The 22,294-nt window shown below is 37.4% G+C and overlaps 1 protein-coding gene across 1 annotated transcript in view; it reads left to right on the plus strand.

Moving 5' to 3' along the window:
* ARMH3 (armadillo like helical domain containing 3) overlaps positions 1-22,294 on the plus strand; it is a 143,170-nt gene that overhangs the window by 44,403 nt on the left and 76,473 nt on the right. The window contains exons 22-24 of the mRNA XM_087725723.1: positions 2,335-2,417; positions 5,220-5,346; positions 8,957-9,032. Of these exons, the coding sequence (XP_087581849.1) occupies positions 2,335-2,417; positions 5,220-5,346; positions 8,957-9,032 (286 nt within the window). The remainder of the gene's footprint in view (positions 1-2,334; positions 2,418-5,219; positions 5,347-8,956; positions 9,033-22,294) is intronic.

The following is a 22,294-nucleotide window of genomic DNA, read 5'->3' on the forward strand; positions in this document are numbered from 1 at the left end:
GCAGCCATGCTGTTAAAGTAACCAGTCCATGGTTAAAATAATTAATGATGTAATTATATGAGTTGAGCTGGCTAACTTCAGGACAATTTTGGCTTTCTGCTCCCCATGGGCACACCAGCCACAAAAGGGAATAGAATATGTTTTAAAATCAGTTGCATAAGCTTATTGATTCAAATTTCTCCTACAATTTTTCCTTTAATATGCCTCTCAAGCCTGGTACAAACTGTCCAGAGATCATTATAGCTGATACATAACTTTCTCAGAGAAGCAAATGAGAGACAATCGTGTCCTAATTGGTTGAACTGGTAAAAATGTACTCTATTATATTTCTGTTATATGAAGGGGTCATGCTTAGGTTAGTGTAAATTAATACAAGAAAAGATAAAAGTCAACTCAGAAAGACAAATGGAATATTACAACTTACCACAATTTATCCATTCATTCCCACCATCTACTAGATATTTCTCCTCCCATAGTATTTGGGCAAATATCATTTGCCATTGGAGGAATGAGCCACAAGAGCACAATTTTAGGTGCAAGTTTAAGAAGGGTTGATAGACAGTCAAACTCCCTCCTGTTGGAACATTGATGGAAGGATGTTAGTAGATAAAGAGAAAGTTGTTGGAGAGAAAGTCAAGTAAGGAGTTGAATTAATGAGACCTTATTTCTCCTTTCTTCTTAGCAGAAGAGCAAGCTGGACTGCAATTGGCAATTACCAATTTAGCCAAATCCAATCATTATTACAATTTTAAATTTTAAATCCCTTCCTGATGTTCCGTCCCCCCCCCCCAAAAAAAACCTCTCCAGAAAATTATGTCTGAAATGTGTTTTGGGTAGGTCCTATTTTTGCTTTCTGAGATTTGTTGTTTTCTTGCAGATGTTTCATTAACAAACTAGGTAATATCAGTGCTAGTAGGAAGTGGGGTTTGCTCTCATTTCGTTTATTAGTGACTTGCCCTATTAGTGTTGGTGTGATTGGTCTTGGTGATTCCTTGATTGGACTGTTGTTTACTGTTAGTTTGTTTTGCAGTTACTTGGTCTCCTTTTTCATGTACCGTATTTTCACCCATATAACCCGCGGGTTATATGCGTTTTTTACATATATAGCACACCCCCGCAGGGTATAAAAGTGGGCGGGGTATACGAATATTTTTTTGCACAGATTGACTGCCGTCCAACCCCTCCCCAGCTGGCACAGGCTTTCTCCTCCCTTCCTTCCCCCGATCTCAGCAGTTTCCCTTCTCCCTTACTCGTCGCGGGTTATATAAGTGGGCGGGGTATACGGAAAACATTTTACACGATCTTGCAAACCTGCGGGTTATTCGCATGGGCGGGTTATTTGCGTGGGCGGGTTATATGGGTGAAAATACGGTACTCCTAGCCAGTGTGTGCCTTTCTTTGATACAGAAATGCTGATCTGAAATAGGATTCTTCCTCATCAGCTTGGCATGACTCCTTTCATTAGTCACATCTTCATATAAACTGATCATTCTAGCATGACTTTTTAATCAAGGTGATCAGTAGGTAGTCGACAATCATTGTTTCCTCCTATAGTTTATGATAATTTCAGGTACCCAGCAGTTTATCTCATGTGTTAACATTGTTCTGTAACAACGGTGAACTCTGATCTCAAGTTTCTAAATGGACTTAAACTGGACAGTTTTAACTTTCTAGCTGTGAAATGTGTGCTTTGGACTCCAATTTCCTTATTAAGAACAGAAAATGTTCAGACTAAATTTCACATTCAGAAACTTTAAGTACAATGCCTTTGTTTGGGAATTATTTTCTACTGTTATTTTGTGTTTGTAATAGTGTTGTCAGATAACACATTTTTGCCTCAAACTATTTGTGTTCCCAGCTTTTACTACCTTGGTTACTCTGTTTAGCTGAAAAGAGATTTAAAAGAAGATACATAATCCAGGTTGTTACTATACTTTGGTCTGCAGGCAGTGAATCTAAAAGGATCTGTCTTGTCCTAAGTAACTTGACATAACATGTATTGTATCCAAATAAATATAATACACTAAGTTGAACCTAGTCAAGCTATTGCAAATTATACCATACATGGTTCTGCTTTGTGTACCATCAGCAAAATCTAATATTGATTTGTTGATTTTTGTCCTGAAAACAATTCATTTTTCATACTCTTGTTCCCACTTAAAGTGATCAGTAACGGAAAAAATCCCTGTTGTTATTGGTGAACTAAAACAGAAGTTTTCTTCCCTGTGAAGTATAGGTTTTTCATTAATGAAGTTGAGTTTCTTATTTACATTGGTTATAAGTATTGGTTTATAAAAATAAAACTGTATTTCATTTTTTAAATTCTTCCTTTAGCTCTGATTAATCTGTTGAAGTTCCTCATGTCTAATGAAACAGTTTTGCTGGCAAAACATAACATCTTTACTTTGGCTCTGATGGTGAGTATCTATGGAAAGAAATGAACCCTACCAAGGATAGCAGTAGCAATAGCAATAGCACTTAGACTTATATACCACTTCACAGTGCTTTCCAGCCCTCTCTAAGCAGTTTACAGAGTCACCATGTTGTCCCCAACAATCTGGCTCCTCATTTTACCAACCTCGGAAGGATGGAAGGCTGGTGCTCAAAGCAGCCAGTGATCAGCTGAAGTAGCCTGCAGTACTGCATTCTAACCACTGTGCCACCGCAGCTCATAAACAACTCTTGATTTTTATTTTATTTTTAAAGGAACCTTTTAATATGGACATGAAACTGCTGGCATCAAATGAGTTATTATCAGTATGTTGATGATACCCTACTATCCTGCCACAGGCTAAATGGAAAATGGGGAGAAAGTATGGAGGCTTCCCTGGCTTAGTTGGGGAGAAATGGGCTCAGACTCAAACCAGTGAATATAGAATGGTTGCTGGTTCAGTAGTCAACTGATCCTGGAATGATATCAGCCTTGGCACTTGATGGGTTTCTGCTCCGACCTGAAAGACCAGACTCACAATCCGGGGATCCTTCTGGATATATGGTTTCTGCTAGCCTTTGTCCAGTGCAGTTGATATAATGTCTCAGCCAGAACAAGATAAGGTTATGTACACCCTTATCTCCTTGTACTGAATTATTGTAACTCATTCTAATGGGGCTACCCTTCATAAACTAATGATATATTAATGTACACTCTAATATGCCCATTACATTCTAATGGGCACATACATTCTAATGGGCCCATCCTTGAAGACTATCTGAAAATTAATGTGCTTACTGGGCAATCCCAATATACCAGCATGTTATTCCGCTGCTGATACAGCTGCATTGGTTACTGATGTTTTTCCAAGTTTCTCAAATAGCTTTTGGGATATGAGTATCCTAGAAATCATTTATCCCAAGTAAATTGTCCCTATATGAATAGGGAGGGTCTGTTAAAGATCCCCTCTTATCAGCATGTTTTACAGGAAGGGGTACAGAGATGGGTATTTTTAGTGGCTGATTCCATCCTTTAGAACAGTTTTCCCCAGTGAAAACAATGGCTTATCTCAAAATAGCTAAAACCTGGGTTTCTGGAAGACCTTAGTTGATTAGTTACTAGAGGAAGAACCATGGTACATTTATTTATTATTGCTTACAGTTTTATTTTTATAATATTGTACACTTGGTAGAGGCGCTGGAATGAGGAGATTAATAAATCACATACATACATACAGATATATACAAATCCTGGGCAAAACCAGGTTAAGGATATTACTTTACCTTTTATATTATTTTAGTTCAGTTTAGGAACTTGTATTATTTATTATAATATTTATATGAGTCCCATGTAGATGGTTTAAAGACAATGAGTAATAATTTATTAAATTTATATGGCCCCGACTCCCAGCAAATCTGGACAGTCTACAGTTGTTAAAACATTTAAGAACAAAGAACAACAGTGCAAAAGATCAATGACAAATCAAACCAAACCACACCACACCAGAACAGAACAGAAAGGAAGGGAAAAAAATCAGTCATTGCTGCCAAAGGCCTGGAGACTGAATTAAATCCAGGACAGGAATATTCCCTCCAGAAACTTTTTTTTAGAAGAAGAAATGTTTTAATATGTACTGAATTGCATTCTATATTATGGAGGGCTGTGTTTTTATGTGTCACAATTGAAACCCATAAAAACAATATTCCAGATCTTCTTCATATTCTAATAGGAATGATCTTAATGGTTCTAGGCCAGGGATGTGCTGGCCATGCCCACTCCCGTTTTAGCAAAGGGGGAAAAGTCATAACACATCATGTGATGACAATGTGATGATGCCAGTTTGACACCGCTGCTCTAGGCAGACTGGAAATGAAACTTTGGAATTCTATTTGGGGCTTGTAAATGAAGAAAGAGCTTATTGCAGTGATTTGTCTTTAAAATGTTGAATGCTAACCTGAAAATCCAAATGTTTCATAGCCGGGCAGCCAAGAAGGTACACTTTGAATTGTAGTAAATTGGAGAATGTAATTTTATTTTTTTCCCTTTGAAATATGTCCACTTATTGCTAGCAGTAGAGGGTTTTTTTTTAATTTCACAGCAGAGATGCTTAAGCTCCCACTTTCCTCTTCTAAAGTGCTTACTAGGATTAAAATGATGGAAAATAGCCACTCATGTACAGCAATTCTGCAGTGAGGAAATTTCAGAAGTTTAGGGGCCATGTGTAGTCTCAGAGATCGAGAGAAAATTAAGAGAGTTGAAGAAACGGATTATCTTTCTTTTCATTTGTTTTCCACATAATTGACAATACGGGTACAACTGTTCTTAGATGTTTTTCTTTATATTTTGAAATTTCTTTAATTTTGGCTTTTGATTTATGCTTTTACATAACTGTATGTCCCTTAAACTCTTGAATATATAGAAACAGCTTGCCTGTTTTTTAAAATGATTTTAATTTACTTCTAAGCTGGTACACATTCAACCATGCAAATTTGCCTTTTTGGTGAATGATATTTGCTCTTGTTGTTGTCATGGGTGACTGTAGTTTTCACTTGCTTAATAACAGTCAGGTCCTAATGAATTTGTCAGGGAAAGAAAGTAGACTTTTTAGATATGAAGGCTAAGTGATCACTTCAATACTTTTAACGTTAGGATATGTTGGTTTAGATGTGTTAGTATTTTTATTTATTTAATAACCTTTTAATTTGCCCAGAGAATTCCTATTTCTGTTTGATTAAATAATAACATGAATATATTTTTATTCAGTAATGCCTATAATCTTTTTTTTAAGGTGATAAACCTGTTTAATATGTTCATCACTTATGGAGATACCTTTCTTCCAACTCCTAGCAGCTACGATGAGCTATATTATGAAATAATCAGGATGCACCAGAGTTTTGATAACCTCTATTCCATGGGTAAGTAGTGTTAGGTGACTTGACTTTATGTTAATGTAACATTTGTATAAGTGTGGCTAAGAGCAAATAATAATGTATGATGGCTCTTCAGTATATGTTTGTCATATAGTTTTAATTAACCTTTAATACACAACTGTGAAATAACCCTTCAAAAGATATTCCAGGCTAAATATATGTTTAAAAATGGCTCCTCCTTAAGCTTATATAAATAATAGTAAATAATACAGTAATATATAAATAATATAGTCAAGGGATCAGAGAATCACCTAGCGCACTGATATGGCTGCTGCATGTGAAGTATGCTTGCTTTTGTCTTCTGGTATATAATAATTAAATAGTAGCAAGAACACACCAAGTTCATTTAGAATGATCCTATATGGTGTGTGTAGAATGATCCCAGTTGGGAAATTATGCCTTAATCTCAGATCAGAGAGTAAGCCAAGCTCCCAGAACCATTTAGCTGCAGGGAAGTCTCATTGTAAACATGAAGACAGGAAGTTGTCCTTTCATCTTATTCTGATGAAAGCACAGTAAGAAATTGTCTCCAAAAAACATAGAGCGTATCATGGAACCAGGTCAGTGCTTCAAAGTAATGTAGTCAGAAACAGCTTGTGTAAATTGGAAAGACAAAAAAATAATGCTATCCAGAAATAATATTTTTGGATAAGGAAGTAAAGATGGCAGAGCAGGGCATTTACTATTGCTATGGAGGAGGTGGGGCAGTTTTTCTGTAATTGGAGAACTGGTTTCCTTAATGGAGGGCCAAAACTATAAACGTGTGATAAATCCTTTTCTCTTTCTCCTCTTTTTGACCTGTAATTCTCTGATGTACAGCCCTATCCCCCATTTGCACTCATGCATATAAAAGTCATCACCACATTTGTCCATCTTTATATAGTAAATCTTAAGATCCCGAGAAGTGACAATACCACTTTGTCAATCCATTTTCTATGAGATCACACTTGGAGTACTGTGTCTAATTCTTCTCATGATACAAAAAAGATATTGGGACCCTAAAACCGTGCTGGCAAACCTATGACACGCATGCCAGAGGTGGCACGCAGAGCCGTCTCTGCTGGCACGCGTGCTGTCGGCTCAGGTCAGATCTCTGTGACGTTTCTTTCATGAGCTTCTGTTTCCCTGCTGGTTTTGGGTCTCTGCTGCACATGCACACATGTTGGAGCATGTGCATGTTTGTACCCGCACACCCACCTTTCAGTTTGGGCATGTGTGAGCATGCAGTTTGGGCACTTGGTGTCTAAAAGGTTTGCCATCACTGCCCTAGAAAGTGTTCAGAGAAGAGCAGCAAAGATGATACAGGTCAGGAGGCTAAATCATATGATGAACAGTTGAGAGAGCTAGGAATCTCTAGCCTATCAAAGAAAGATTAGGAGGGATATGATAACTGTACTTGAAGGAATGTCGTAGAAAATGGATTGACATAGTCTCCAAAGCACCAGAAGACAGAAATAAACAAGAAATAATGGATAGAAACATGTTAAAGAGAAAGCCAGAGAAATCCAATCTAGAAGTAAGGATAAATTTTCTGTTCAATTAGTAAATGGAATAGTTTACCTCCCGGAGTTGTAAAAATTTTCAAAAATAGACTGGACAACCATTTGATTGAGATGATATAAGGCAGTGATGGCGAACCTTTTTTGGCTCATGTGCCAAAAGTGGGGGGAACGCAGGGGGGGTCATGCACGGGTATGCCACACATGCGCATGTTTCCCCCCTCTGTGCACATGTGTGCACGACAGTGCTCTCCCCTGCTTTTGGCACTCTTTTTTTGCCCTCCCCAGGCTCCAGAAGCTTTCTAGGAGCCTGGGGATGGCAAAAACAGGCTCCCTGCCCCCTCCCGGAGGCCCGCCAGAGGCTTCAGGAGCTTCCCTGAACCCTCTGGAGCACAAAAAACCGGCCCAACGGGCAAACCGGAAGTTCAGGAATGGACCTCCGGGTTGCTTGTAGGGCTTATGGAACCCTCAGGGGCATCCAGGAGGCTTCCCTGAAGGCTCTGGAGGGCTAAAACCAGCCCTACAAGCAAACCGGAAGTCCGATTCTGAATTTCCGGTTTGCCCGTAGGGCTGATTTTTCAAGCTCCAGAGACTTCAGGGAAGCTCCTGAAGCCTCAGGAGGGCAAAAAATGGCCTCAAAAGAAGGCTGAAGTGAGCTGCCAGCACATGCATGCGCGCTGGCCAGCTAACAAGACAAGCCTTGTGTGCCCTGACAAATGGTTCTGCGTGCCACCTGTGACACATGTGACATAGGTTCACCATCCCAGGTATAAAGTCTCCTGCCTTGAAGAGGAGGTTAGACTGGAAGACCTCCAAGGTCCCTTCCAGCCCTATGATTCTATGTTCTATGTACACTACTATCTTTGTACTTCCATTGCACCTCCTTCAATTCAGCTTAGAAGTATTTGTATTGGGATGTTGAAATAGTAAGGTAGGACAAAGTGGAAGTTAAGAATTCTGTAACAAACTTCCAATTTCCTGGCTGCCAAGGAAACTATGCTATTTAAAGAAAAATATGTTTCCTCTAACTTAGAATATTAAGGAGATAGTAGTTTAATGATTAATTTAATAATTTATATATTTTCAGCAACCTTATCTTCTACATGTAGCATAGAAAGCATTCATTGTGTCTTATATATCCAGGCATATTTGGAAATATATAAGACCTGTATATTAAGTGTTTTTCTATGAATGTACATATTCATGTTGGGAATTACACAAAATACACATGAATCTGAATGTTCCTTTTTTTTTACTGTTCCTGAAGTTTCCCAAGTATGTGTTTCTGAAATTTGCCAGCAAAGCTATGACACAGAATATCACAATTTTCTGCTGTTTAACAAGAAAGCGGAGAAAATAGTATATTAAGATTTCAGTAGCCTTAAGACACCTTCTGTATTCTATTAAAACTCTAATCATAACCTTTAACTGGGCAAAACGGTGCATGGTACGGCAACAATTATTGAACCAAGGTACCTCAAATAGACTAACTTAGAGAATGTGTCCAAAATCTGCAACCCATGAATCCGGAAGGAATGAAATTTGTGAAAGTGGTGGCTGCTTCAGTGCTACTGGCTGCTGAGATGATTGTTTTCAACATTCTGTGACAGTTTCTAAGCCAATCTCTCTGCCATCCAGCATCAACCACTTACCACCCTGTGAGGGAGGGAGGGAGGGAGGGAGGGAGGGAGGAAGGAAGATTTATGATTCTGCTTGCTAGATTTCCACAAGGAAATGGGGAAGCGGGCAGGAAGTTGGAACTCACTTCTACTACCAATGACTTATCCTCGTGACATTGTTTCTCTGTTTAAGTAAAGAAATATCTCTGAAATGATGACCCAACACATTACAGGTTGTCTTCGTTACTTTTAAATACCAGGTCTCTTCCCATCCAATTGCCCATAAAGTATAAAAGATTGACTATCCTGTCCCCATCTTCTCCAATAATAACATATCATATTGCCCCATCCCTGTGAATGCTGAGACAGCTTTAGAAAAACAGGGTGGGAGGAAATGCAGTCCCAAGCCACAAAAAACTGGAAACTCTTGAGCGGCAGTCAAATAGGTGTCACAGGGTATGTTTTTCTTTCTTTCAGTTCTGAGGCTTTCTACTAATGCTGGCCAGTGGAAGGAGCCAGCCAGTAAGGTGACTCATGCATTGGTCAACATAAGGTAAGAAAGGAAAAAAAATGTATATTTTTTTCTTTATGTTCGTTCATTTTTACAATTTTTTTAAACAAGGCACATTTTAGATTTCTCAACGCAGGTTGTGATACGTGAAAGGCTGTATGCATGTAACATTAAGTCTATTTTCTGTAATTTTAAAAGTGAATAAATGGCTACATACTTCTCCTTATTAGCAAGTATCTTGGCTAGTAGTTTGAGGGTTGGAGGTTGGGGTTTTTTTTGTAAAAAAAACCTAGTAACTAGTATTGCCAATTTGCTTGGAGCAAATTGGAACATAATAATTTATGTGACTCTTTCATAATGGTCATATGTTATATTGTAAAAATATCCTCAAATCAAACGCATTCCTGAAAAATACGTGAAACTTTTCAGATGGTGATGCTTAGCAAACTATTTGTAGGTGGCCCTGAGTAATCTAGCTGCTTTTAAAGGAGGTGTTGAGCCATACATTTATGTATCCAAGAAGGAAGGCCACCTTAGAGCAATATCCTTGTTGCTATAGTAACCCGCAAGACAATTGGCTAGAACTTTTTCCTGTGACAGCATTTGCTTATGAATGAAATCAGTTGTCACTCTTTTAGGCCAACAATGGCTAACAGTGTCACTCTGTCACTCTCAATCCTTTCACTTTGGAGAGATAATCAAATCAAATCAATACTTATTATGGTCGTAAACATTGAAAAGATAAATTTATGGCTCAACACATCCTTAAAAGAGCTATTAGATTGAGCAAGTACTCTGCCAACCATCACTGTCTGGAACCTCCCCCTTTCCCCAGGGACCACATGTGGCTTTCATCTGTTTACACTATCATTTTAATATTTATTTTGTGTGTTTATACACCATGTGTTCTCAGTCAAACTAGATGCCAAGTGTATTGGATTCCCCACGGTAAAACAAGCAGCATTTGATTGCAGCTTTTGGTTATGCTGAACACACACTTGCTTTTACACTGTTTCATTCCCCTTAACACATCTTATCTCTGCCACCATTTCTCATTCTGAGACATGGCAAGGAACAACTTGAGATGAAATGCTTTTTGGATTCAGCATAGAATGGCTGGGTTTAAAAAGCGGATTTATTGGAAAGGACTCTGGATACTAAATATTTCTGGGAGACAGCGAATTATATGCATGTAAGCTTTCCATCTTCACCATTTCCAGTTACAACGCCTTTGCAATCCATCTGGTCACACAATAATATTTTTACAACTGCCAATGATTCTGACCCTGGGAAGATTGGGGATTTATTGGTGTGGGGTGAGTAAAACAGGTAGAATTGGTCAAGAAGAGAGCGACAAAGATAGATTGAAAGTAACTGCATCATCAGGCATCTATCTGAAAGGGAGGGGAAGTTGCCAACAATTGTTGCTTTGACTTTGGAAGCAGAGCCAACCTCCACAGAAATGAAGATGAAAATTTTCTCCCTTATCTGCCTCTTTGAAACCAGAGAAAAAGGAGGCGGATCTTTGTTCCTTCCAAACACATTGAGGGGAAATAGGTGGAGAATTGAGAGGAGAAGGATGTAGAACTAGAATTTCTTAGTGCAGGAATACTAATTATGTCAACTACTACAAATTGCTTAGCTTAATCTAGCACCAAACTTTAAAATCACAAGGCTAAGAATCACAGTGATAGTCAATTTGGTATAATGGTTAAGGTATCAGGGTAGAAATCAGGAGACCACCATTTCTGAGGAAACCATGCCAAGAAAATTGCAGGGACTTGCCTGGACAATTTTTGAGAATTGGACATGATGGAATGTAAGAAAAAAATGTACTATAGTTGTCGAGCTATATAAAAAGCCTAAAAATCACAATAATTAACGGTTGTAGGTGTAAAAACAATGTTCATGTTGGCAGAGGGCAATCGACTGTTTACAATGGATGTGTCCTTGTATACAATAAAATGTGCTGAGTGACTGTAAAGTGTTTTGTTAGCGTATGTCAAGATCAAGCCAAGGAACAGAACCTTTCCATGGAAATGTTCCTAGAATAGGGAGTCAAAGCAAAGTGAAGGATGTTTGCCAGAGGAATGGTCAAAAAACAGTCTAGCTGCTATTTCCTTTCACTAACATTTATTTACAATAATTGATTATCTCTCTGGCAATGGGGAAGCAGATATTAAAGATATACGGCAACTGTTTTCCCCACAACTCAATAGTAAAGGATAGATCTTTTAATAGTGTAAAATGCTAGTATAAAATGCTAATTTGAGCATTTTAAGCATTTTATAATAGTATAAAATGCTAATTTGAGCATTTTAAGCATTTTTTTTTAGGATAAATGTTTTATTTTAAACACATAAACACATCAACAAAAACAAACACATAACATTAAAAACAACATAGGAACAATAAGTTCCATCGTATATCATACAGCAGTTTCGAATCGGTTTCTTTGCAGTTAGTGTTTTCCCTACTATACATTTCTATCTTTCATTCATAATCTCCTTATTCGTTATCCATTTGTATGTACATTTCTTTCTTTATTTAAACTTAGCTACTTATGACCAGATATTATTTACCTATATTATGCTAAATATTTTTACTATCATTTGTTCTCTTATATACAGATTATAGATATACATTCACATAATTATTCTTTTTCTTTGCCATTCTTATATTATTATTATCCCATTTGGAAGGTTATAAGGTATAGTTTAGAATGCTTTGTTTACCATCCTTCGCACCTGCCAAGACACCACCTTGTTTTCTCTTTCTTTTCCTTTCTCCCTTCCTTCCTTCCTTCTCTACTTCCTTCCTTCCTAGTCTCCATCCCCTTCTTCTTTTCCTTATCTCTTCCCTACTCCTACCCTTTTTCTTCTCCTTCCTACCTTCTCTCCTTCTCTTTCTTTCTCTTCCTCCCTCCTCTTTTTCTTTTTCTTTTTCTCTCCCCTCTACCCACCTTCATTACCTCATTCTTCTTCCCTTACCTCTCCACCACTTTAATTTTAAGCATTTTAAGCATTTTGATGTAGAATGAAATGAATTATTTTCATTCTACATCAGGAATCTTAATTGCTATCACCAATACAGTAACAATTAACTGCTTAATGTGATTTGAATGAGAACTTGATTTTCATCTATGATTTTTGTGTGAATTAACAGATTCTGATTGTGTGCATTTTTCATGTTGCAAGACAGAATAAGTATATGCTATATGCATTTTAGATTTGATTCTTAGTTCTTTTGAATAAGGCAGTTGCTAATGCTTTTAAATTCTACAGTTACTATAGTTCGTAATATTTAATGCCTGGCAAAAAAATGTTAAAAAGCACATCACAATTATATTCTCATTGAGTGAACATGAAATTATTTACTCCATTTACAAATTCAAAAGTAGACTATTTATATAATTGATAGATGATACAGAAAGACTCTGGGATTTCACTGATATGCACTGTTCCACAATATATTTTACTGTCTCCTTTGGAGCACTACAGCTACATCCCGAAAGGGAGAGCTTTCCCCATTTATGGAGGAGACTAAAACACCTGCCCGTGCTGAGTCCCAATCTTAATAAGAATTGACCAGGACTTACGGAGTCAATTGAAACCTTTTGGTTCAACTGAAAGCAGGGAATGTTATGCCACTCTGGAGGAGAAATAGAGAACCATTCTTATATCAAGGCCTGAAGCAGATTGAAGTTGTTATCCAGCAAATTTCTGGCTGTCCTAATGAGTGGATGTCAAGAGCAAAGCCTTTTCCTTATAACAGTGGTTCTCAACCTTTTCTTCCCCACAGACACCCCCCCCTTTAAATACCTTCTTTTAATGGACTTTCTTCTAATTGGTAATTTTTTGAAGGTGATTAACTTAACCCTATGATTAATAGATACAATTGCTACATTATTACTATAGGGCAATGTTATCATTTTTGTGCCATTTTATTTTATTTTTGTTATAGAACATAAATTTGGCTAATAAAGTCTTTATCATTCAACCTGGGGTAATATATTAATTACTTCAGCAATCATATTCCTCTTTGCATAGGCAGTTCTATTTGGTTTTTCATCTCAAACTCAGTTTCATTCTGCTCTGGTTGGCCTTTTATGCAGACGGGACTGCTGTTGTAAAAGAGATAAGATAGAGACTGTTATTTGAGCCCTTCTCCATGTACGTAATAGATCTTAAGTTGTCCAGTTATGTTGACAGTAGAGTTATGATTCTCTTGACATTTAAGTTAATTTTCAAGTAATTTATTCTGAAGAACTTGTGAGTTCACCAAATTATAATGGGGCAAAAAAGGATCTTATATTAAGATACACATATCTCAAAAGCTGTTATCTATTAGACATGTTAAAAGTTTAAATTGACATTTGAATTAGTTTCTTTTGGGGAAATTATTTCTGTATGTACAATTGTTAGTGAAATTCTAAAAAGTAAGTATATACAGTAGCACTTTCCTGTTTCATACCTATCCCAGTGTCCTGCTGCATAGACTTACTTTAGAAATGAGCACAAGTCCATCATCAGCACAAGTATGAATAGCCATTTTCTGAGGCCTGGTTTTATGTTTGCTTTTCATTTTGATCAATGTTGATAATTATATCCCTTTAATCAACTTCACTTAGTAGCAATGTAATAACTCATCTTAAATTGTTCACTGAGGTATACTTTAACAGTAATGACCTCTGGCATACTGTCACTGATAATCAACTCAGGCTGAACTCAAACTGTAGAGCAACAAAGAACAGCCAAAAAGCAAAAATGCTGGTTAGTATTGCTTTTAACCTTTTCAAAATTATGGTTGAGATTGTGTCTAGAACAGATTCTTAAATGCTATTAAATATATGAGATGCAGCATAATTTTTTTTTCTGAAATTGAATATGTTTTCTGTTAGAAAAGTTACAGACATAATTTTCTTGTTTTGGCTGTTTGCAAAACAAATCTATAGGGAATATCAACATCCCAGAGTATGTATTATTTTTCAGGAAAAGGTAAGAGGAGGAGAAAATCATCATTTCCTCCTCCTCCTTCTCCTCCTCCTCCTCCTCCTCCTCCTCCTCCTCCTCCTCCTCCTCCTCCTCCTCCTCCTCCTCTTCTTCTTGATGGGAAAAAGGGTATTAGATAGTTTGCATTTAATGATCACTTAGGCGTAATGAATCAGAAAAAATATTTTTGTTCAGCCATTTCCTTCTACATTCCTTCAGTGTGAAACACAATATTTACATACAACTTTGACTTACAACAGTTCAATTAGTGACTGTTCAAAGTTAAATAGCACTGAAAAAAGTGACTTACGACCATTTTTCACAGTTACAACCTTAGTAGCATCCCCATGATCCTGTAATCAAAATTCAGATAGCGAGCAACTGGTTCATATTTATGAGTGTTGCAGTGTCCCAAGATCATGTTATCACCTTTTGCGACCTTCTGACAAGCAAAGTTAATGGCAAAACTAGATTCATTTAAGAACCAGGTTACTAATTTATCAACTGCAGTGATTCACTTGAGAACTGAGGCAAGAAAGATCATAAAATGGGGCAAAATTAACTTACTAATTGTCTCACTTAGCAACTGAAATTTTGGGCTCAATTGTGGTCGGGAATTGAGGACTACCTGTACTGTCTTTGTGGAATTGTAGGCCTGTGGCATCTTCCCAAATTAAGATACTCCTAGAATAAATATACATTCTTAGTTCTGCTCAGAATCTTAATTCAGGTTAACAATGGACTAGAACTCCTTCCCCTCAAATGTTGATAAGCAGACATCATAATTTACAATCACAGTTATAAGATTTATGATTCCTAAGATAGGCAACAGTAATTCATGCCCCATTTTGAAGTTGATGAAATGAAGAAGTAAGCAGTAATCTTTCAAGGGTATTGTTCACCAAGATAGTATATGCTAGGATCCAAGGAATGTGCCATTTCTCCATTTTTCTAATGCCATATACTTTGAAGAACAGCCTTGCTGATAAACTACTTAAATAAACTTTTGTTACATGTAGGTGTAGGACTCTGCTGGTCAATAGGAGCAAGAAAATATGTAGGATGCTTTTATTATCTAGCTCTTTAAATTGCAGTGGTGTTACTTTGATTATATTTATATCTCTACTCATAGGTTTGGGGCAGCGCAGTGGCTCAGTGGTTAAGATGCTGGGCTTGTCAGCTGGCTATTTGGCAGCCCAGGTTCGAGACCTGAGTGTTGCGCGGCGGGGTGAGCTCCTGCTGACCTAGCACTAGGGAAAGGTTCACCGACAAAACCGTGAAGCCCTTATCCGTGCCGACATAAGCGCGGAGGGCAAATCCGCGCCGTCCGAAGCGCTCAGCACCCTAACCCTAACCCTAACCCTAACCCTAAACCTAACCTAAACCTAAACCTAACCTAACCCTAAACCAAACCCCTAAACCTAACCCTAAACCTAACCCTAACCTAACCCTAAACCTAACCCTAAACCAAACCCCTAAACCTAAACCTAATCCTAACCCTTACCTTAATTTAAATCGGCTTTCTGTAGCCACGCTGTTTTAAAGTGCCCTTCTGTCGCTGCGCTGTTGTCGCCGCGGTGATGACGTTGCGGCTTTAGCGACGCAGTTTTGTTGCCGCTATTTTGACAAGCGCGGTTTTGTCGGGCCACGCTAGGGAAACACGTAAATGCAAGTAGATAAATAGGTACCACTTTGATGGGAAGGTAACAGCACTCTGTGATGTCATACTGGCCACAAGGCCACAGAAACGTCTTCAGACAGCGCTGGCTCAATAGCCTTGAAATAGAGATGGACACCACCCCCTCTAGTGAGCAATAACTTAGTGGAGTAAAATCCGCAGGGGACTCCTTTATTCATATATTTATATCCTTATCGTTGCCAATATAAACTTAAACATAAAAATTCATAACTTGCCTTGAGGGTCTTCCTATTACAGTGTTTGCTAGACAATCAGTCTGTTTTTCCTGTTGAAGCAGTGTGATGTCCTCCCAGGAGTATAAAGTAGATTAAATCTGTTCTCATAGAGTATGTGTGATATCTCTCTCTCCTCACTCTGTTCAATGATATCACATCTGTTTCACTGGATTCTGTAGGCAGCTAGACCATGGTTCTGACAAATGTTTGTACATTAAAAGGAATCCTATGAATTATAAGCTTTAAAGGAAATGACGCTGATCTAAATATATTGAGAAAGATTCTCAGAAACAGGATTATAATTAAAGCTACATAGAAATGCAGCATAATTTTCTTTCAATACTAAAAACTCTGGGTAGTGCCAGTCATTTACCATGCTATGCTGATCAGACAGAATACTGTGAAGGGTTCAACCAAACTCACAGCCATAATGTAACCTGCAGAGCTGGCTGGAGAATTCTGGGAGTTGAAGTCCACAAGTCTTAAAGTTGCCAAGTTTGGGAACCATTGATGTAACCTATATGGATATAAAGTTCACAAGAGCCTCATTTCTTAACTATTTTTGGATGTAATTAATTTATAGTTAGATATTTCTAAGCAATAGATTAAGATTCCATTTGTTGAGTTATTATTTTTCATGGATTACAAAGGAATTTTAAAAAGTTTTAAAGACTTAAGAACTTTTGCCAAAAAGCTGAAGAAGTTGAGTAAGACAGTTTAAAACAGATAAAAGGGGACAGTTATTTTGAAAGATTATTATTACTTAATTATTGATGAAAGAGTTTTTGAACAAATTGAAATTAAATTAGATAAATGAATTAGACTTTTGTGGAATAAATTTTATTATTAAAGAGTGTAAAAAATTGATGGATTTTTCAAAACAAAAGATCAGGGTAATATGAGCCAGATTGTGATGCTGACTATTGCTTGAGCAATTTGCAGAGAAAGGAATTACACCAGATTGGCTTCTACTTTTGTCCAAAGTTTTCATTTTAACGATTTGTTTTACATCTCTAGATACTTGTTTTACATAGCTTTCCATCTTAACTTCTTCCATCTTGTCTTTCATCTTTACAAATCTTTAGTCCGCTTTTTTTTAGCATCAAGTGATTGATTGAAATGAGGCAGACAGTGTATTACTGGGAAACCCATTGGTTGTATTCACCTTCCAGTCTCATTTTTGCATGTCAGAACAACATAGTAACAAGATTGAATAACAAAATGACTCCTTTTTAGTGGATAAACATGGTGAGTTATAGCTCCCCAAAGATATTGAACATTACTATAAGGCTTAGTTGAACTATTTTACAACTTAATCCCTGCCACCAAACCCCAAAAGTAATAAAAAACCAAAAAGCACAATCATTTTCAATTCTGTTCCACCACTTCACCATGTCACTAGCTGCATTCCTTGGGGCCCTCAGCAGCTGAATAAAGTATTAAATGTGAGACCTCTAGCTGTACAAAGTTTATTCATCCCTGGTCTAGAGCATGTAAAGCAAAGCTGTACCATTCAGAGTCCAGGAAGACAGTGACAAGAATATGAGACTAATATTGCAAAGTTTACAATCAAAGAGCAGAGTAACAGTACTGGGGACAGAAGGAAAAGAAATTTGTCAGTTCTAAGAAAACTGTGAGCTGAAGAATTAATCAGTAGACTAACAAATAATTTTAGAATTGGAAGTGATTCAGTGAACAGATGCTATTCTTCCTGACTCCAGCCAACAGAAGGTATCTTCACTTTCAGGAACAAGATTTTGCTACTCAAAGAGCTCCTGTGGTCTTTTGCTTCACAGGTGCTAACTGTTAGTATCTTGCTCAGAGTCTAAAGTAAAAATATTATTTTATGTTTCATAGTATTGAATAGTGATCCCTGTGAGAGTTCCTAATCCTCAGGTTGGAGATTTGAATGGTTTCTTGCAATTTATTTTTCTCAGACTGCAAGGTCTTGCCTTGACTGGTGGGAACTCCAGCCATGACAGTAAACAGTATATCTATTCCTTAATGGAGCAGCTGACAAATTAGGTATTTAATGGAAGCTTCCCAGAGCTACACTAAATGCTGGCCAATTTTGCTTGTCTCTGCTGTGGTGTAGCCAAAATTATAGCTCATCCTGGCATGCTCTTTTCCATGGGGATAAATCGTTGATGAATATGAAGTGAAAGTCTTAGCAGCCACTGCAGGATGGCTCACTGAAGTTATTGCAATCCATCAGATTCACTAATCACTCAGAATACTTTCTTCAGATTTCTGTGAAGAAGAACAAGCCTTGAATTTTGTGCTTGCCATTTGCTTTAGTTGAGTTTTTCGGGGAGCTACCTAAAGCACTCTGCCTGGATGCTGTTACCAAATGCAATAATTCTATTACCATTTCCCTTGTCAAATCTCATAGAATCTCTTGATAGTCAAGTTATTAATGAGGGGGAACTATGATTCAAGAGGATTAGAATAATGAGCCAACAGTTTCCTCTTTCTCTAAACCAGGGCTGTCAAACGCCTGCCCCGCAGGCCTGATGCATCATGCACTGGCCATACCCATGCCCAGTTTAATGAAGGGGGAAAAAGTTCAAATACATCACGTGATTCTGCCATGACGATGTGAGTTTGACACCCCTGTTCTAAAGGAAGATGTTTGTTCAAGCCCATATTACGAGAACACCTGTTTTTCTTTCATTTGATTTCTTTGAAGACAAAGACATACTTGATTTCTGGTGACTATGTGACTATAACCATGTAGCTTTCAAAGCAACAAAACAGAATGGTTTATCATTGCCACCTTTCAGGATATTTTTCAGTATCCCAGACTACCTTACATCTTATATGTTAGGAATATAATTCTAACGGTTGGGTTGGCAATATATAAATCATGTAACAACCTGTTTCTTTAAATCATACTGTAAAATGTGATTGGTTGCTGTTTTCCTCAATCGGCCATAAGAGGGAGCCAGAACAACTGTTAGTTCTCTGTTTGTTAGATGCTGGGCTGATCTGATCTGAGTGCCGTGAGGTATTGTATGTTTTGCAACTGCTAGCAAACTTTGAGTTCTGAATTAATTATATGATACTGGACTATGTTATTTGGATTATCCCTTAACTGAAATACGTTGATGACTGACTGTCTTATCCGTGTATGACTTGGACTGTTTGATGGACTCTGATACCTCTATTTCCACGAAAGTAAAAGCCTATTTAAACTGCAGTGTCTCTGTATGCTGGTTTGTGTGTTCTCCAACACAACTCTAACAACGCTTCTCTGAACGTTCTAGCTCTCCCAACGGGGAGCTCACATAACATTATAGGAGAACTGGAGTGGGGTGGAAGGCTGGAGAAGAAGGCTGAGATGGTGATGCCAGGTGCCAGTGATCAGCAGGAAAAAGACAAGAAAACTTTGTTACCCTTTTCAGATTTGTACAAACCATTTCCCCCATATTTCTGTACTGCATGGCCTTGAAACAACCTACTGATTAGCCTGAGAACAGAGCTGTTTCCTCAAGCTGTAATGTCAGGAGGAAGAAAAGTAAAACAGAGACCCTGCAAGCAGAGCACTGCCTACACATGTACAGCTGAAGCTGGAGGGCCTATTGAGACAGTTGGTGAGAGAGCAGAAGAAAAGCCTCAAACTGCTGTTGCCAGAATGGTTTTGTATTTTGATCACTACTTTCAGATCTGGACATCTGAGACTCCAAAGAGTCTATTTCTGTTTCCAAACTGTATCCCCAGTGCTCAAGAAACAGGAGAATAAATTTTATCAAGTTCTTTACATCTTTGGAGACTGCAGCATTTCCTTTCCATTTTTTCTGATCAGCTTCCCACCTCACTCTGTACAAGGATCTCTGTCATAAAGTGAAATCACCCAGAATTCACCAGTTTGCATAAAATTATGAACAGGAGACTTGATTTAACATCATATACAGGATCAAGTGTTAAACCTAACACAATATTCCAGGCTGGACAGCCTACCTGTTTCAACAGAGAATATTTTCCTGAAACAAAATCATACTTTACTATAAGTTTCCTGGATTACTCCAGCTTCTTGGTTCTACATTATCCTAGGCTGTTGGGAAAGGGAAGCTCCTATTCTTCATCCAGCCTCTTTCCCTAACTTCTCTGTAATTCTGCCTTAATTTGAATATAACCAAAATCACATTTTGTCTTTCATCAAATCACATTCTTTGTTGGTTTATTTAAAACATATGCTTTATAAATATAGCTACAAATATTGTCTTATATTGGTTAAACAATTATACAGCTGCTTAGATTATTGAGTCAACAATTAATCAACAATTAAGACAATGTCAATAAACATTAAAAGCCAAGTACCAAAGTTAAGCTTCCAACTTCTTTGTTAAATTTTCTCATTTGCCTCACCCTGATCTGCCACTTGGCAAAAACCCCAAATATTAAGTCCTTTTTTGCAAGGCTAGGAGGGTAGAGGCAAAAACAAGGGTGTTCCATAGAGCAGGGACTGCCATAGAAGAGGCACACTTCCTGGATCCCATAAAATGACAATGTTTAAGGGAAGGGACTAGGATTGTATGTGTCTAAGTGGCTCTTCTCCCTCTGGAGAATACATGATATGTATTGAGAATGTCCATCAGGTAGGCAGATTCATAACCTGGATCTAAGATGACTGAAGGAAGGTCTGTGTTCCTGATCCAACAGTTTAAATGCTTTGCATTAAGCTTAAAAAAAATATTGTATCCCTCTTGATGTCGGTAGGACAACGAAGTGATTTATTCCTAATGTGGGAAATATAATAATTAAAGTACTTTAAGACTTGAATTTATTGAATAAGAGATACTCCAAAATCCATTAATGTTTTAATTAATAGGTAATAAAATTGAGGTGAGAGTTGTTTTACTGAGGAAACAAATTCTCATTTTTGAATTTTTTTCCTTTAGGACTGAATTAATAAAGCATCCGCTCATTAAGTACATCTGCTCATTAAGGTAACAAAGTGCCTACCTTTATTGCCAGCTAAAACAGTGATTATAGAGACTGGCAGAGTTCCAATTCCTGAGAGGTGAAGAATATAACAAGAAAAGAATCCTGAGCTAGAAGTAAAGATTACCATTCATATACTCAGGGACACTACACAGTGCAAAGATATAGTTTATTGGTTAGAACTGGTTAGTGAATGCAATGTCATTCAGAAAATGATACAACAGGGAATATACTGTCACCAAAATGACCACTGATGGACAGAGATTGGAATGCAGATTAAATGAGTCAATGTTTTCTTTTCCATTGTGGAAGATACCACTTAAGTCACATTCCCATCTGTCTGTCTACAAATATTGTTATAGGAAGAAAAGATTCCGTCTGAGCCAGTTCTAGGTCAACTGGAGTCAGTGGCCCATTTTTGAGATTTCCCTTTTGTAATAAGAACAAATGTATTTGTATATTTGTTGCAAAAATTCATAGTGCACCAATAGATTGATCCTCTAGTTATGGGTTGATATGCTTCCTTCCCTCCCTTAACATTATTTTGACACTTTACCTCAGAAATCCATTATTTTGGAGGGAAAGCAGCAGAATGAGAGTGTCTATGAGTATTCTTAGTCATCCAGGTCATCGTCCCAAAGGTGCTTTTTCAAAAGTCCAGTTGCCATTTGAAAAAGCACCTTTGAGACCGCAGAATGAGAGTTTGCTTATAAACAGCTGTAAAGGTCTCACAATATATTTCTCTTTGCATTTTTTTTGTAATTAAACTTCACCAAAGTTGTAGATATGTGTACAGTAAATGCTATTAATCCAAGTGCTGCCCAATTGGCATAATAGCAAAATGAACAAAATAAACTGGAGCTCTAGCAGGAAGAATGCCTCAGTCCTAAAACATTCTTATTGCCATCAATTACAGTCAGAGTACTCATAAATGTTATTGTGCTTACTTGTGGAAATGTAGCTTTTGTGGCATTTATTATATTGTGCAGTCAATCAATTTGAATTCAATCAAGTAATCTGCAAATTCCCTCTATTTCCCAGGTCCATGTTTTGGGGGGAGTTTATAACTTGCCTTTGAGTGTGATATTTACTCTTTTGTTTTGTTTGGATACCTAACAAGTTACGTTATGAGCTCAGTTACATAAACCCAGAGTTTGCCTGAACCCCATAAGCCAACAAGGTGAACTTTTTCATTTTATTTTATTCTTTTTGTATCATTTGTTTGCATATTAAGTTTTTTATTTTTCTATTTTCATAACATATAATCACATGTATACTATTACATAGCCAACATCATAGTGTATTATTAAATGTTTACATCAATTCACCATACCATCAGCTCCCAAAAACAATTATTAGCTCTTCTGCTCTCCATACACCATATTTGTATCTTATCCATCACTTTCTTCTCCCTCTCCCCTCCCCCTCCCTACCTCCTTTTTTCCCTCTGTCATC

The sequence above is a fragment of the Thamnophis sirtalis genome, unplaced genomic scaffold (genome assembly GCF_051295495.1).
Source record: "Thamnophis sirtalis isolate CommonGarterSnake01/CBP01778 unplaced genomic scaffold, rThaSir2_p1.2 scaffold_11, whole genome shotgun sequence".
NCBI lineage: Eukaryota > Metazoa > Chordata > Lepidosauria > Squamata > Natricidae > Thamnophis > Thamnophis sirtalis.